The 15235-nt window shown below is 32.8% G+C and overlaps 1 protein-coding gene across 1 annotated transcript in view; it reads left to right on the forward strand.

Annotated features, from left to right (window-relative positions):
* Window positions 1-15235, forward strand: part of LRP1B (LDL receptor related protein 1B) — a 1811620-nt gene that overhangs the window by 847461 nt on the left and 948924 nt on the right. Inside the window, exon 6 of the mRNA XM_045853515.1 lies at window positions 7963-8220. Coding sequence (XP_045709471.1) covers window positions 7963-8220 — 258 coding nt within the window. The remainder of the gene's footprint in view (window positions 1-7962; window positions 8221-15235) is intronic.

Raw genomic sequence — 15235 nt, forward strand, 5'->3', positions numbered from 1 at the left:
ACACTAAACTCATCATCTCTCAGAAGTGACTCCATTTTCTTTCCTTACATTTTTTATAACAACATCATTTTCCTCATCACTCAAATCTTAAATTTCTGTGTAATCCTCACAACCCTCACTGTCAGTATAATTTAGTACTTCTATTTTACTACACCAGCCCATCCCTACTTAAGAACTCAATGCCATTTATTTTAGGTCCTTACAACCTCTTTCCTGAGAAGTTAAAATAGCATTTCTGTGTTACATAATACTGATATCCAATGCCTGTGTCCACAAGTTATTTGTTTTCTTCATGATTTTTGGTTACCGTATTCATAGTTAAAAATATAATGGCAATGCATTTCTTTAGTTACATGTGTAGACCCTAGTATGTTAATGACCTTCTAATGATTCTCTGCTGCTTATTTTTCTCCTAATGACTTCTGCTTCCAGTAGGACTGTTGGCACACTTGGCCATTCTTTCTTTCCGTTCTACATCAATCTAAACAGAAACAAAGATACATTTCCCCCTCACTTAACTCTTTTCCAACCTCACTCCAGAATACTACAATTAAGGCAGTGTGTAAACAAAAATGTTAGATATTACTTTCCTGTCAGATATGAATTATACTATAATACACTATTTTAAAGTAAAAGCAAAGAAACTTAAACATTTAACTGGGAAATTTATCCATTCCAGTATATTCTACTCACCCATAAAGTATCCTATGAATCATTTCCAACTTGATCTTTAACACAGTTTTTACCATCTTATATTATCCAAAGTTTACAGTGGCTTCCCATTGCACCCTGAATTAAAAATAAGTTTATTATCTTGACATTAAGTAACTGCAAACTTTTCTCAACCTACTTTCTCAGCTACTATAAACTCTATAATTTTAAATCTAGTTCTTTTCACTTAGTAGCAGTGTGATATTAAACAAGTTACTTAAATTATATATAAATTAAGTTTTTTATCCATAAAATTTAGATAATGTTAGAACCTTATTTTAGGTATGTTTTGAGTATACAATAAACTAAAAAATATGAAGCATGCCTTGCAGTATCTGGCTTCTAAATTATGCTCAAAAGGAGTTAGCTATTGTTACTAATATTGAGAAGTGTTTCTACCACTCAGACCTGCTCTAGCCTACAGAAAACCAAAACACTGAGGTCAATATCTTCCAACACATTCTACTTTCCCCCACATCTTTGCTTTTGTTAAAACTACTTTTTTTCCACCTGACCTCTTTATTTTCAATGCTGCATGTCCAATTCCTGTGTTTCCATTAAAACAAGGTTGAGATCACATGCCATCTCTATTAAAGAACTTTTGACTTTACTAAACAGGTATATCTTAGCCCTGACTGTCATGGCTCAGTGGGTTGAGCATTGTTCCACAAAGCCAAAGGTCACCAGTTTGATTCCTGTTCAGGGAACATGCCTGAGTTGCAAGCTGATTTCCGGTTGGGGTGCCAGTTGGGCCACATGGGAGAGGCAACCCATTGATGATTCCCTGACACACCCATGTTTCTTTGCCTCCTTTTTTCCTTCCTTCCTTTCTCTTCAATGATAATTAAAAAGTATGTCTTAATAAAAAAATGCCATGACGTAGGTGGCTTATAAAAAACACAAAAATGTATTTTGATAGTTCTTGAGCCTGGAGATTTGAGATCGGGGTGACAGCACAGTTAGGTGCGGGCTCTCTGTTGGGTGGCAGATAGTCACAGACACATGTGGTATCCAGTCATGGCAGAAGGAGCTAGGTAGCCTCTTTTATAAGGCACCGATCCCATTGATGAGTGTCTTAACTCCCATGAATTAGGCACTTGCCTAAGCCCCCTAACCCCATTTCCTAATACCATTGCCTTTGGGAGTTCAGATTTCAACATATGAATTTAGAGGACACAAACAAATGGACCATAGCTAGATATCAAGCAAAAAAGGAAAATGGACTCAAGTACATGGACAACAGTATAGTGAATTGCAGTGGGGTGGGGTGGAAGGGGGTTAAATGGTAATGAAAAAAAAATACAATAAAAATGTTAAAAAATAAAACTCAATGTCATCACACATCTTTTATAAAATGTACCAAACCTGACTTAATAATACAGACCTTTTGTATATATACCTTAATATTTTTACTAGTTTATATCTTTCTTGAAGTAGGCTGTCTTACTGATCTTTTGATCCTAGTTAAATGACATATCTATAAATACTAAAAAATAAAATAAAAATACAATCAGTAAAGCATTTTCACCCAAACAATAGTTCAACATAAATATATTGTGACTCTAAAAAACAGTTCTAAAGTAAATTATAGGATAGTTGTAGCAGCATGCATTTTCTTGCTTAGCCCAATACTACTTTTAATGCATTTTAATGTTTCCACTGTTGATTCATATTTATTTATTCTTATAAAATGTGATAAAATAGTTTCCTTTGATATATGGCACAATATATCTATATTCTAAGTATTGTTCACTTCAGTGAAGAGAAATTTCCATTAAAAATAGTTAAGAAAAAGAGAAACAGATTTAGTCATATATGTCTTGGAAATGAAAAATGAACTATGTCAGCCCTACATTTTTTATCTTATATAATATTAACTATCTACATTTTTAGTTTGGTTTGGTTGACTTTGACCTGTAATTTATTATTTTATTTGTACAATGCTTTCTCTCTCTTTTCAAAACTAGATGACTTTCTCCTGATACTTCATATACAACTTTTCTGTTCTTTCTGTACCCAGTTTTAGAATTTAAAAAAAAGTGTTCCCTAGATTGTTTTTTTATTTTTTTCATATAGTAGTAGTTTACTTCCGTTGAAGGTTTATGTGATTTTTCATTACAAGTTGTTAACATTCTTATTTCTTATTTCTTACTTCATCTCATTTTTCTTATTTTTGAGGAGTTGAGTCCTGGCTAGTGTGGCTCAGTGGATTGAGCTCTGGCCTATGAGCCAAAGGGTCATTGGTTTGACTCCCAGTCAAGGCACATGCCTGAGTTGCAGGCTAGGTCCAAAGTAGAGGGCATGTGAGAGGCAACTCCACATTGATGTTTTTTTCCCTCTCTCCCTCCCTTCCCCTCTCTCTAAAAATAAATATATAAAATCTTTTAAAAACATGTATTTCAAAAGAGTTGATACAATTTATACATGATAAACTATGATTAGAAATTTAAAATATCCTTTCAATTATTTTAAGTTCATATTGGTTAAAAGCCATTCATTTGTACTGTAGAGATTACAGTTTTCTCTTTTCTCATGCATTAGCCTTACTCTGACTCTTTATTTTATATATTTTATATATTTTACAAGCAAGTCATTACTTAAACTTTTATTCAGTTGAAACTGGGATTCTTTTTCATCATTGACTTAACAAGTTTGAGGTGTACCTACCGATCTTATTCAGAGGAGATAATTTTTCATCACTGGATTAAGGTAGATCAGAATATTATATAACTAGATGATGTGCATTATATGTATTTATTATATTTATTTATATTTATTTGTAAGTATCTGAATTCACAATTCTAATCACATAAAAGGAAACTAGCTAAAATAATGTTATTAGAGTTGAAAGAATAGCAAATTTAAACAAAACCTTAAAATAAGTTTTATTCACTCTGAAAACATTTAGTTAGCAGCAGATATATATTGAAATCATATTGTTATATATATATCTATATATATATCTATATATATATATATACACATGTGTGTGTGTAAACTCTTAGTATATTTTTGACTATGAGGGGTTAAGTTTATGTTTCTAAGGATATGGTTATAGTAGCTTGAAATTTAAAAAGGTATTTTTATGAATCTCGTCAAATGAACTTTTCTATGTTCTTTAGTTTCTCTTTTTAATTCATGGTTTTCTAAAAAGTTTTCAAAAACTGTTCCACTTACTAATATGATATAAATGGTAGGAAGAAATCACTTCATGATCATACAGGGCACAAATATATGTCTCTATAACTAGGAGGGAAAATATTATTTTGTTTTTTTGTTTGTTTTTATCCTCACCTGAGTACAAGCTTAGAGGGGAAAGAAAGAAGGGAGAGAGGGAGGGAATGAAACATTGATCAGCTGCCTATCACATGCGCCCCAACTGGGGACTGAACATGCAACCTATGCTTGTTCCTTGACTGGAAATTGAGTCCATGGTCTTTTGGTTTATGGGATGATGCTCCAATCAACTAGCCACGCTGGCCAGGGCAAAAATACTGTTGTTTGCACTGCTGACATACAAGGATTGGTGAAGCAGAGGAGGGTGACTTCCTCCAGCATGAATCAATTGACAGCCTAGGAGAGGTTTATTCAAGCTAAGTCTTGGTTCTCTAGGTTAGAATATTGATTGAGTGTTTCCTTGTATTTCAATCTCTTCTATGTGGAAAGTTAATATTTATTACTTCTCACTAAGTGTTGATGTAGTTATTCCTTTGACTGAAGTCAGCTAATGTACTTTTCAACTACTCCTTTTTGGAGCTGTCCACTGACTCTAAGGATGGCATTTGATAAGAACATCACATTTATTCTGGTCAGTCTTTTATCCTCATTACTCAAGTTAATGACGCTCTTCAACTGGCATGTGGAAACCTGAGGTCATGATGCACACTAGTGATCAGCAGTGGTGCACATAGAGGCAGATTGTCTTTGCCAGGCTTATATCAGCTTGCATGATGAAGTAGGAAAAAAGAGATTTATGTCCTTAGCCCCTGATGATTTTTGCAGGTTCTTATCTTTCAATGGCTTCCTTTATCCTCATGTTAAGCCTTAAGTTTTGTCTAAAGAAGAAAACCACAGTTAATAATTAGTAATATTACTTCAGTAAAGGACATCTCAACTAATTTTGTAAGTATCCTTTCTCTTGTACATCATTTGAATTTTAAAGTCACCATTATTAAATCAAAACATATCAGATAATGAAGATCTGGTTTCCTTTTTACTGTTTTTCTGTTCATTTGAATCTTTAAAATCCTAGTTTGATATGTTTTGCATTAAAATAATCAATTGATTAACTCAAAAAGCAGCTATAAAAATTAAATAGACTGATCAATTATGTCAAGGAAGTGTTGACTGGGTTGATCATTATTTCATTTTTATCTCAGTTTCTAAAGAATCTCAGTGCTTCTTCAAACCCCAGCCTCTCTCCAAGTAATGTTTATGACATACTTAAATTTACTGACTAGTAGCCAGTTAAGAAATTATAGTCTGCATCTGGAGTTCTCATAAAGCTCGGCAGCAAAGCAGTTTTCAATAGTGGTTTATTTTTGCAAGAGAGGCAACTTCAATAAAGGTCATTTCAGTTCCCAAGTGAAGAAAATAAGCACCAACATTAATGCCAGTATACCTCTGCTAACCTGACATCAAGCCATCTCAGACCCCTTCTGAACCTGAGAAATCTGTGTTCCAGCAGGGTTCAAGAGTGACACTGTCAACAGGGGAAAATAAACAAATCAACCAACCAACCAACAAACAAACAAACAAACAAAATGAGCTAAGAGTATTGAAGAAAGACTAACTCTGGACTCCAAATTAGAGAATGGCAAGGGCAAGTATTACATGATTCAAGATGATTTTAAGGGATTAGGAGAGAAGCTAACTGGCCAGCCAAGCTCAGATATAGTCACTTGACAAAATTATATTAAGCAGTGATAATTCACAATTTTACTTATGTGCTGAGAGAGCCTTTATTGTGAAGTCATCTTAACATTTTTGAGGCTACTATTTTTGTTGGTTTATACTAGGCTTTCTAGGACAAGTCTATTTGCTCCACAGGAGCAAACTGTTGGGCTAACCAGCTTTATCATCTCATTGAGTTTTTTGTTACTGTCATTAATTTTTCTTTGTTTTGATGTTTTTATGAAGTCAAAAACTTTTATTGTCTTTCTGAAGGCAGAGAAAAATCTTGTAGCTTGATTAGGAGAACTTCTTAGGTGGGTAAAAAATACAAATACTTGTGGAAGGACTTGGGATGCTTTTTAGAGTTGACATTTTAAAACTTTAAGGGGAGACCCAAAATAATCTTCATTGGATGGCTGTTCCATCTGAGGGAAACACAAGGAGACTGATACCCTACTCCCACAGAAATGATAAAGACCATTAAATGATATATTCAAAACTTTAAACTTAATTATATTAGTCATAGTATAAGTTTTTGCCTTATTTTTTCTACCTTTACAATTCTCAGTATCAGTTTTCTGAAAGATCTAATAATGTTTATGAAATTTTTCTGAACATCCTGTCTTTGGGTTCCATACATAGGTTAAGAAATGAAATTCTTTTATAATATTTCACAAAATGTTTCTAAATAATTCTACTAGTAAGAATTTCACATGTATTTTTCATTTATTCAGAAAATGTGTATCAAATTACCACCAGGTTCCAAGCTTTATCAAAATGCTGGAGCTATATCTATATGCTAGAGCAAAAGTAGGAAAATAATAAATCAGTAAAAAGTAAATAAGTTATATATGTTTGGTGATGGTAAGTGAAAAATAAAGCAAGAATTGGTATAGAGAGTATAGGGGCTTACAACTTTTACAAGATAAAGAGATGTCCTCACCAGAAAAGTGGCATTCATATAATGCCTAAAAGGAGATGAGCAAGTTGTCCATTCTAATATATTGGGGATGATAATTCCAGGAAGTCAAAAGAGCATCTGATTGGGCAGCTTACCTGGCTTGTTCAAAGAGGGACCAATAAGAATGGTAATGTATCAGAAGTGAGATACAGAAGGGTGAGAATAGGCAGGAGATGAAGGGCCTGAGTCAAACAGGTAATGGGAATAGAAATCAAGTAGGGATTTATGTCAATACACAGGTTTTGACTTTTACTCTAATTTGAGTGAGAGCCCTTTGAAGAATTGGGCAGAAGATTGACTTGGTCTGCCTCAACAGTTTAAAGGTTTAACTTTGACTATTGCATTGAGATAGACTAAAAAAGAGGAGGGCATGGATGGAATCAGGGAAACCATATAGAAGGCTATTGGAATGATCTAGTTAAAAGATGATGATGGCTGGGAGCAAGATGGTGGTAGTGGTCACTGAAAAATGGTAGGATTCCTGATAAGTATGACATTAGAGTCAAAAAGATTTTAATGACACAGTGGATGTGGGATAAGAGAAAAATAAGAGTTGAAGATCTCCACATTTTTTTTCAGTTCGCTAATTAGTACCAAAGATATTCTGAATATAGTTGTATAGCTAAACATATTCAACACTAATTTTATATGAGCTTTTACTGTTACCTTCAAATATTAAAATGTACTAAAATTCTGGCCAATTAGTATGTATCCAAAGCTCACAATCCTAATCCTGCAAAAATGTATTGTTCAATAAGTAGTATTGAACACTTTTTTTTTTTACCTTTAGGATCTTATTTTCCTGACTATAGTAGAGAAATGTAAAAGGAAGTAGCTCAGTAATCATAATCTAGTGACTAAGGGGATATGTGACTATTTGACTCCTGAGGTCAGTCAAGGATCCAGTGAGGCTGGGCCACAGGTCCTCTTTGCAGGAGCCTCTCAGCTTTGCATGTTCTGCTCCAGAGAATCTATTTCTGACCTCATACATCCATCTCAGAAAAGCATTCCCTTGCTCACAAAGGCAGCCAGTAACACTGTATGGATAGGTCAGTCCAGATCCATCATCACTGCTAGAAAAACAACTCAGAATACTTCCTTTACTTACCAAGAAGAAAGCAAATAACATTGTTCTCAGATATGGACAACACATTCTTACTAAGGAAATACAAAATGCAAATGCTCAGTGGTCTGTATCCTTAGAGAAAGAAGTGAGCTGAAATATATAGTTAGTGAAGCATGTGTAAGGGTTATTAATAAATACTTTTATAAGTATAATTTTATTTATGATGGAATGAAATACAGAATAAGTCAATAAATAATGCAAAATTGTAAAAAGAAAAAAAAGAGGAATTTTTTTTTACTGAACTCACTTTTCCTATTCTCTTTTATTCCAGAACCTACAGACAGACCACCTATGCTATTAATTGCAAATTCTGAAACAATTGATATTTTCTATCTTAATGGAAGTAAAATGGCAACCCTGAGCTCAGTTAATGGAAAAGAAATTCATACTCTGGATTTTATTTACAATGAAGATATGATTTGTTGGATTGCATCAAGAGAATCTTCAAATCAGGTCAAATGTATTCAGATAACAAGAACAGGAAGAATAACAGATGAATGGACAATCAATATTCTTCAATCCTTCCACAGTGAGTGTTTCTTCATATTATAAGCCACTCTTTGAGGAATTTATTTACATACCAGGAGACACAATTCTTAGATTGTATAACATAATTTATGCTATGAAGAGCTATATATTCAAGGATGAATGCACTTAACATATTCACCACATGTTTTGCATATACTTACACATACACATCTAGTTTTACTGTTTATATAAGTAGTGAATTGCAGAGGTAGACTTAATTATTTTCAATGCTTATTACAGCATTACCTCAATGAGAATTGTGATTTCTTTCCACTGAATGATAGTTCACAGTGTGATAGTGAAGGTGGATTAGAAAAAAAAAGCAAGAAACAAAATTGATAAATATAAGCTCATCAACTATAGTATTTGTTAAAATAACTTGGAAAGTATTAGGTTTATGCTAAGTGGTAACTACCTGTGTTTGTTGAGATTTTTCCCTAGCAAATCAGTTTTTTTATTCTCTTCTTCTGAAAGGGTGATTTATGATTTGTAATTCACTTTGATTTCTCATGCCAGAAATTCACAATCTAATAACTGTTCTTTTCTTCTTGAATATTACCATAAACTGAAATGACATATTATACACACACACACACTCACATGTACGTACATCCATGTATTTAACAATTTAGAGAAAAAAAACCTTATTCTTACAGATGCTGCTAACATAAAAATAAGAAGAAAAATAAAAAATATATGATTAAGTTAAGAAGGAAAAAATCTTTTATTGAATGGATGTAGTTTTCAGATCTAAAATTATTATTTAGATTTAATAATAACATTTCATTCATGTTTTGGGCATACAATTAAAGGGATTGATTACTGATCTTTATTAAACATAATAAAATCATATGATGCAATGTTATTTAATAATTATATTATATAAAAGTGTCAAAATTATAAAAATTATTGTATATATTTAAGTGAACAGAAATAAATCTTCAGTAGATAGATTCCAACACTTCGAAGAGATTTTTAAATAAAATAATTGATAAAGTCATTTATTCTGGCAGTGGGCCAAAGTGCCTAGTGAGGGCAGTTGACATTGGCTAGCTTATGAGTCTATGGAGAAATGATAATTCATAATAAGTAGCAAATAACAAGTGGAATTAGGACAAATACTACTGTGGTGTGATTTGAGTGTTTCAGGTATTGGCTTAGCTAGCAGTTGGAAATTGAACAAAAGACCCCTAAGTCCCTGCCATGTGAGTGATTGCCTCAACTAATCCAAATGTATTTGTCTCTATGAAATGGAGTACTGATAATCAGATAACTACAATATTCACTAAGTTGCCAGGTAAAATTATTTTCTGAGCTTACTTAAGCAAATTTTCCTCTTTATATAGTATGTTCTTATAACTGTAGTAATTATTTATTTAATATGTATTTCTAAAACAATGATTTTAAAAATAAATCTGATCAAGCAATTTCACATTAGAACATTTGTAGAAAATAATTTGTAACTTACATTTTATTTGATTTATTAAAACCATTCTTCAGTAATCTAGAAAAATACAGAGTTTTTAAGCACTTCATTGAAATGTTAAATAGAACCTTATTTTAAACTATAAAAATGAAGTCAATGGAAATATTTTAATTGGAACAAGTAATTTTTGTTGAAGTCATATTTAAGTTGTGTAACTTCAGTCACTTCAGAAAAAAAGTGATTACATATGTGGAAGTAACTTAATTATGAGAGTGGGGCAGAGTTGTGAGCAAGGCTGGGCTCCTCTATGACTTCTTGTAAGTTACATATTTCATCAACATGTCACAGAGCAGCTGTCATTAAATATGATGAGCTCTGCATTCACCATGACAGTTGGTGCAGTTATAATGAAATACAAATATTCCTTACATGTATAATTACATAAAAACCTCTGTTACAGCATATAAGCAAAAATAACGAACTGATGCAAATCTGCCTGAGCACCTGTCATGATCCATTGTTTCAGAGATCATCTCTTTAGCTTCCCTTCCCCATTATTTTACATGTCGTTCTCTAAATTTACCTATAGAAGACATCATTTAAAAATATATATATATAAATGTATTTAAAGGATTACTATGAAGATAAAATCAATCATTATAGGTCAAACTGACTTGCATTTAAAACTTTCATAATAATATATTAGTAAAAATATTTCAATATTAAATTTTTATTACTTATCTCATCTCATTGGATACTCAACACACCTCTGTGGAATAAGAAGGATAAAAATTTACTTTCTGTTTTATAATAGACAGTATCTTAACTACAAAACTCAGATGTATTAGGCAATGCCAAGCATCTAAAAAGAAGTTACAGTGGGAATGTGGACTGTTGCAGCCCCTGTGGAAAACAGTATGGAATTTCCTCAAACTCTAAAGATGGAACTACCTTTCAATCCAGTGATCCCACTGCTGGAATTATACCCTAAGAACCCTGAAACACCAATTCAAAAGAACCTATGCACCCCAATGTTCATAGCAGCACTATTTACAATAGCCAAGTGTTAGAAACAGCCTAAGTGCCCATCTGTAAATGAGTGGATCAAAAAACTGTGGTACATTTACACAATAGATTACTATGCAGCAGAAAGAAATAAGGAACTCCTACATGAAAACATGGATGGAACTGGAGAGCATTATGCTGAGTGAAATTAGCCAGGTGATGAAAGACAAATAACATAAAAATATTACCTCTGAGTGGAAACTAACCAACAAAACAAATAAATGAGCAAAATAGAACCAGAGAGTTGGAAATACAGAGCAAACTGACAGTGAGTAGAGGGTAGGTAAGACAGGGATAATGGGGAAAGAAGGGGAAGAGTCAAGCAAAAGAACACAAATAGAGGACTCATGTGCACAGACAATAGGGAGGATTAACTGTGGGAGTAGGGGCACAGGGTAGGGATGGCAATGAGGAAAAATGTGGGACAACTGTAACTGAACAACAATATACATAAAATAGAACATTCAATGGATGAGGAAATAAATAAACAATCTTTTATATGTGGAAAAAAAGGCATAAAAAGCTATGGCACATTTACACAATGGAATATCACCCAGCTATAAAGAAGAAGAAGAAGGAGGAGGAGAAAATTGTACTCTTTGCATAGCATGGATGTACCTGGAGAACATTAAAGACAAATACCATATGATTTTACTCATATGTGGAGTCTAATGAACAACAAGAAAATAAAGATAAACTCATAGATGGAGAACAGGCTGACAGCCCTGGGGAGGGGCTTAGGGGTTGAAGGGGTCAAGCAAAGAAAAAGGAAAAAGGACTCATGGACATGGACAACAGTGTGGTGATTATGGGGGGGGATTTAAGGGGGATGAATGATAATGGAAAAATACAATAAAATAAATTCAAAAATTTGAAAAAAGATAAGCATGTATTTACTTATAAAATAATAGTACATTATAAAATAGCAATTTTAATAAGTAATACAGTAAATTGATATTAAAAACATAAAAAGAAGGCAGAGTTGGGCCATCTAAATCCCATATATTTTCTTGTACATTAGGAAGGCAAATATTGGTCCCTTCAAAGAACTTCCCAAATATTCTACAAATAATTATACCCACAACATATTGAGTGAGTACAAAATGACTAATAGGAAGACTAAAATGCAATATTTTTCTCTTTAGGCTGAAAGAAAAATTGGGACTTTGAGGAACTAAATAGCAGCATACAACAAATATTGGGTATAGATTTGAGTTGGGTTAGACTACATAGCTTTTGCAAAACACCATACTGCCCTGGTGGGTCTCAACTATTTTCGTTTTAGCAAGCCAAATTGATTAGATGCACTAACATTAGCAACAGTGGCTCTCAAAACAGTGTCTAAATGGGAAATACAAGAACCTTGGAAAGGGGGTAAACAAGGTCAGTTGTGAAAGGCTATGTCATTTGAAAAGGCCCACCAAGTGATTCTGATATGGCCCACTAGAAAGGCCTACCTTTAATATTGAGATTGCACCTAAGCAATGTTTTGAGAAATTGAGGAAAAGTGATAATAATGTGCTTAATAAATTATATTAATTACCCAAGGAACTTTGGGGAGAATGTTAGAGTTTATATTTATTGTTACTTTATTCTTCCTTTTAAAGATATCTGTATTTATTATATTATCTAGCATTTTAGCCTGCTAATAGCAGATTTTGAAGAAAATCTTTTGAAGTAAGTGGTTTATAAGCAAAGTTGGTTCTCCAATACAGTATTCAAACAAAGCATATTTGCAGTCACTATTTCTTCCCAAATTTTTTCTTATAAAGTACTCAAGTAGAGACATAGATATGCACTTTCAACAAAATTGGTGGGGTTCACAAAAGTAGTCATTTCCAGCTCTTTCCTCGTGATGAAGTGCACAAAGATGATTGAGATGGATAAGAATATTTTCTGAGTTAATCTCCTATTAAAAAAGATGACTCAAATCAGATTTTTCTCTCTCAGGTAAACAGTAGACAGTTCCATTCTCTATGTGTAATTCTTCAATAATCTGCAAAATTTGACATAACTTCTGTGATTCTAATATGGAGTTGACTAGCTTGTCTTGGGCTGATTATGGGCTCAGCTCCAGTCTAGTAGACTATACATGATCAAAAATAAAATTATTGCTTATTCATTATAGATTTTGCTTCTAAATTAGTCCCATTCCCTGGTATGTATGTATGTATGTATGTATGTATGTATTCATTTCAGTCTGTTTCAGCCTTAGCTCATTTTCCATTTGAATCTCTGTCTAGATCTACTAAACAAAATTTTTTATTAAATAACTTTTGGATTATGATACTTTACCTCTGTTTTTATTCATCTTCTTTACATTGAGTTAGCACTCTCTAATACTCATATAATATTAATACACACCATCTATAAATATGAAAGATTTCAGAATTTACTGTTAGCATTTTTTTTTATTTATCATATGTAAATTTCAAAGTGAGTTTAGTTTTCCATAGTTCTGAATACTATAAGCTGAATGTTTGTGTCCCTCAGAATTCATACTGAAGCCCTAACCACAGTGCGGTGTATTTGTAGGAATGGTCTTTGAGCATAATTAGGTTTAGGTAAAGTCATGAGAGTAGAATTTCTATAAGGGGACATATACCCTTGTAAATAGCAAAGTGATCAAAGTTCTAACTCTCTCTCTACCCTGTTTGGAAACAGAAAAAAGGTAGTTATTTGAATCTGCTGGCACCTTAACTTTGAACTTCCCAGCTTCCAGGAATGTGGGAAATAAATGTTTATTCTTTAAGACCTAGGTTGTGGTATTTTGCTGTAGCAGCCCAAACTAACTGAAGACATTCTTTTTTCTATATTCTAAAAGTAGAAGTAAATGTATTTCCTAATGTATCCAGCTGGAATTCCATGTGGCAAATCCCCAGAAAAATAACACTGTGTCTCCAGTTGTATAGGTCTTAGGCTAACTTTAGAGTAAAATGTCTGGAGTAGAGAACTGTGAACTTGTCACTGCAGGGCTAGACTGTAACTGCATTTCTCCTGCATCATTCCTCAATTTTGAGTTTTCCTAATACCTTTCAGGATGCTTCAGTGTAAATCCTAGAAAAATCTCTATCCATGAAAAACAAATTAATCATTTGGTGATTGGTTTTGACTATTGGATGTAACACGGAAATTAAATAAGTTAATTAGTCAACAGTTTAAAGGCATTTACTGATTTGTATTGAGCATATGTATCAAAAAAGCTCATGCCATTTCATTAGAATAGGTTTACTATCTAAAATGATTCTCAATAGTCAGAAAAATATTGCTATAAGAAATGTCAGAGATTTTACTGCCTATGTTTTCTAGTATTTTTATGGTTTTGAGTTTAATATTTAAGTGTTTAATCTATTTTTAATTTATTCTTGTGTGTGGCATAAGAAGGTGGTCTAGTTTCATTTTTTTGTACAAATCTGTCCAGTCTTCCCAACACCATTTTTGAATAAATGATCTTGAGCCCATTGAATGTACTTGCTTCCTCTGTTGGATGTTAATTGACTATAAAGGTGTGGGTTTATTTCTGGGCTTCCTATTCTGTTCCATTGATCTATGTGTCTGTTTTTAATGCCAGTATCATGTTGTTTTGATTACTATGGCCTTATGGAAAAGTGATTCTGCCAACCCTGTTCTTTTTTTCTCAAGATCACTGTTGCTATTTGAGGTCCTTTTTGGTTCCATACAAATTTTTGGCACATTTTTCTCGTTCTGTGAAATACATCATTGACATCTTGATAGGAATTGTGTTGACTCTGTAAATTGCTTTGGCTAATATAGACATACTAATTATGTTAAATATTTCTATCCATAAACACAGTATATGAGAAGGGATTGAGCAAAAAAGCAGAACTCATGGGCACACATAACAGTATCATATTGCAGGGGGGAGTGTGGAGGTGGAAGAAGTTATGGGGGATAAACAGTAATGGAAAAAATACAATAACAATAAATAAATAAATAAATATTTTGCCAACAGTGAACATAGCTATGGAAACATTCTAGAAATATTTGGTCTTTGGGTTTACCAGATGAAATTTAATTTACCTGATCCAATGAAACTGACAACATAGGTCTAACTGAACTTCTCTTTATTCATAGGATCAGTGTACTCTCTCCTTTACTCACTGTACATTGGAATTAATACCTAGGGGAAACATAATTTTTTGTTTCCTCTGATTCAGATCCTGGGTTTATATCTTGAATGGGTTAAGAAATATGACAAATTTGAATAATAAACAACCAACAGTAAAATACAGTAAATATTATATTCTACATAATAATTAAATGACACATACTATAAATTATAATAACAATAATAATTGATTAATCAAAAGTTTGTGTTTTTAGGAACTTGAGCTAACGGGTAACCTAGAGTAATAGAATATGCACAAACAGTAGTCAAGATAAACAGTAGTCTCAGAGACAAACCATGACAAAGGTGACAGTAAAATCTTACTTAGAGTACAATGATAAAGACCACACAGTTACACAGCTCAGAGTTATAGAATGGTATTTTGTAGGAGTAGAC

Source organism: Phyllostomus hastatus, unplaced genomic scaffold, assembly GCF_019186645.2.
Source record: "Phyllostomus hastatus isolate PE091 unplaced genomic scaffold, TTU_PhHast_1.1 phas_contig_1, whole genome shotgun sequence".
NCBI classification, from domain to species: domain Eukaryota; kingdom Metazoa; phylum Chordata; class Mammalia; order Chiroptera; family Phyllostomidae; genus Phyllostomus; species Phyllostomus hastatus.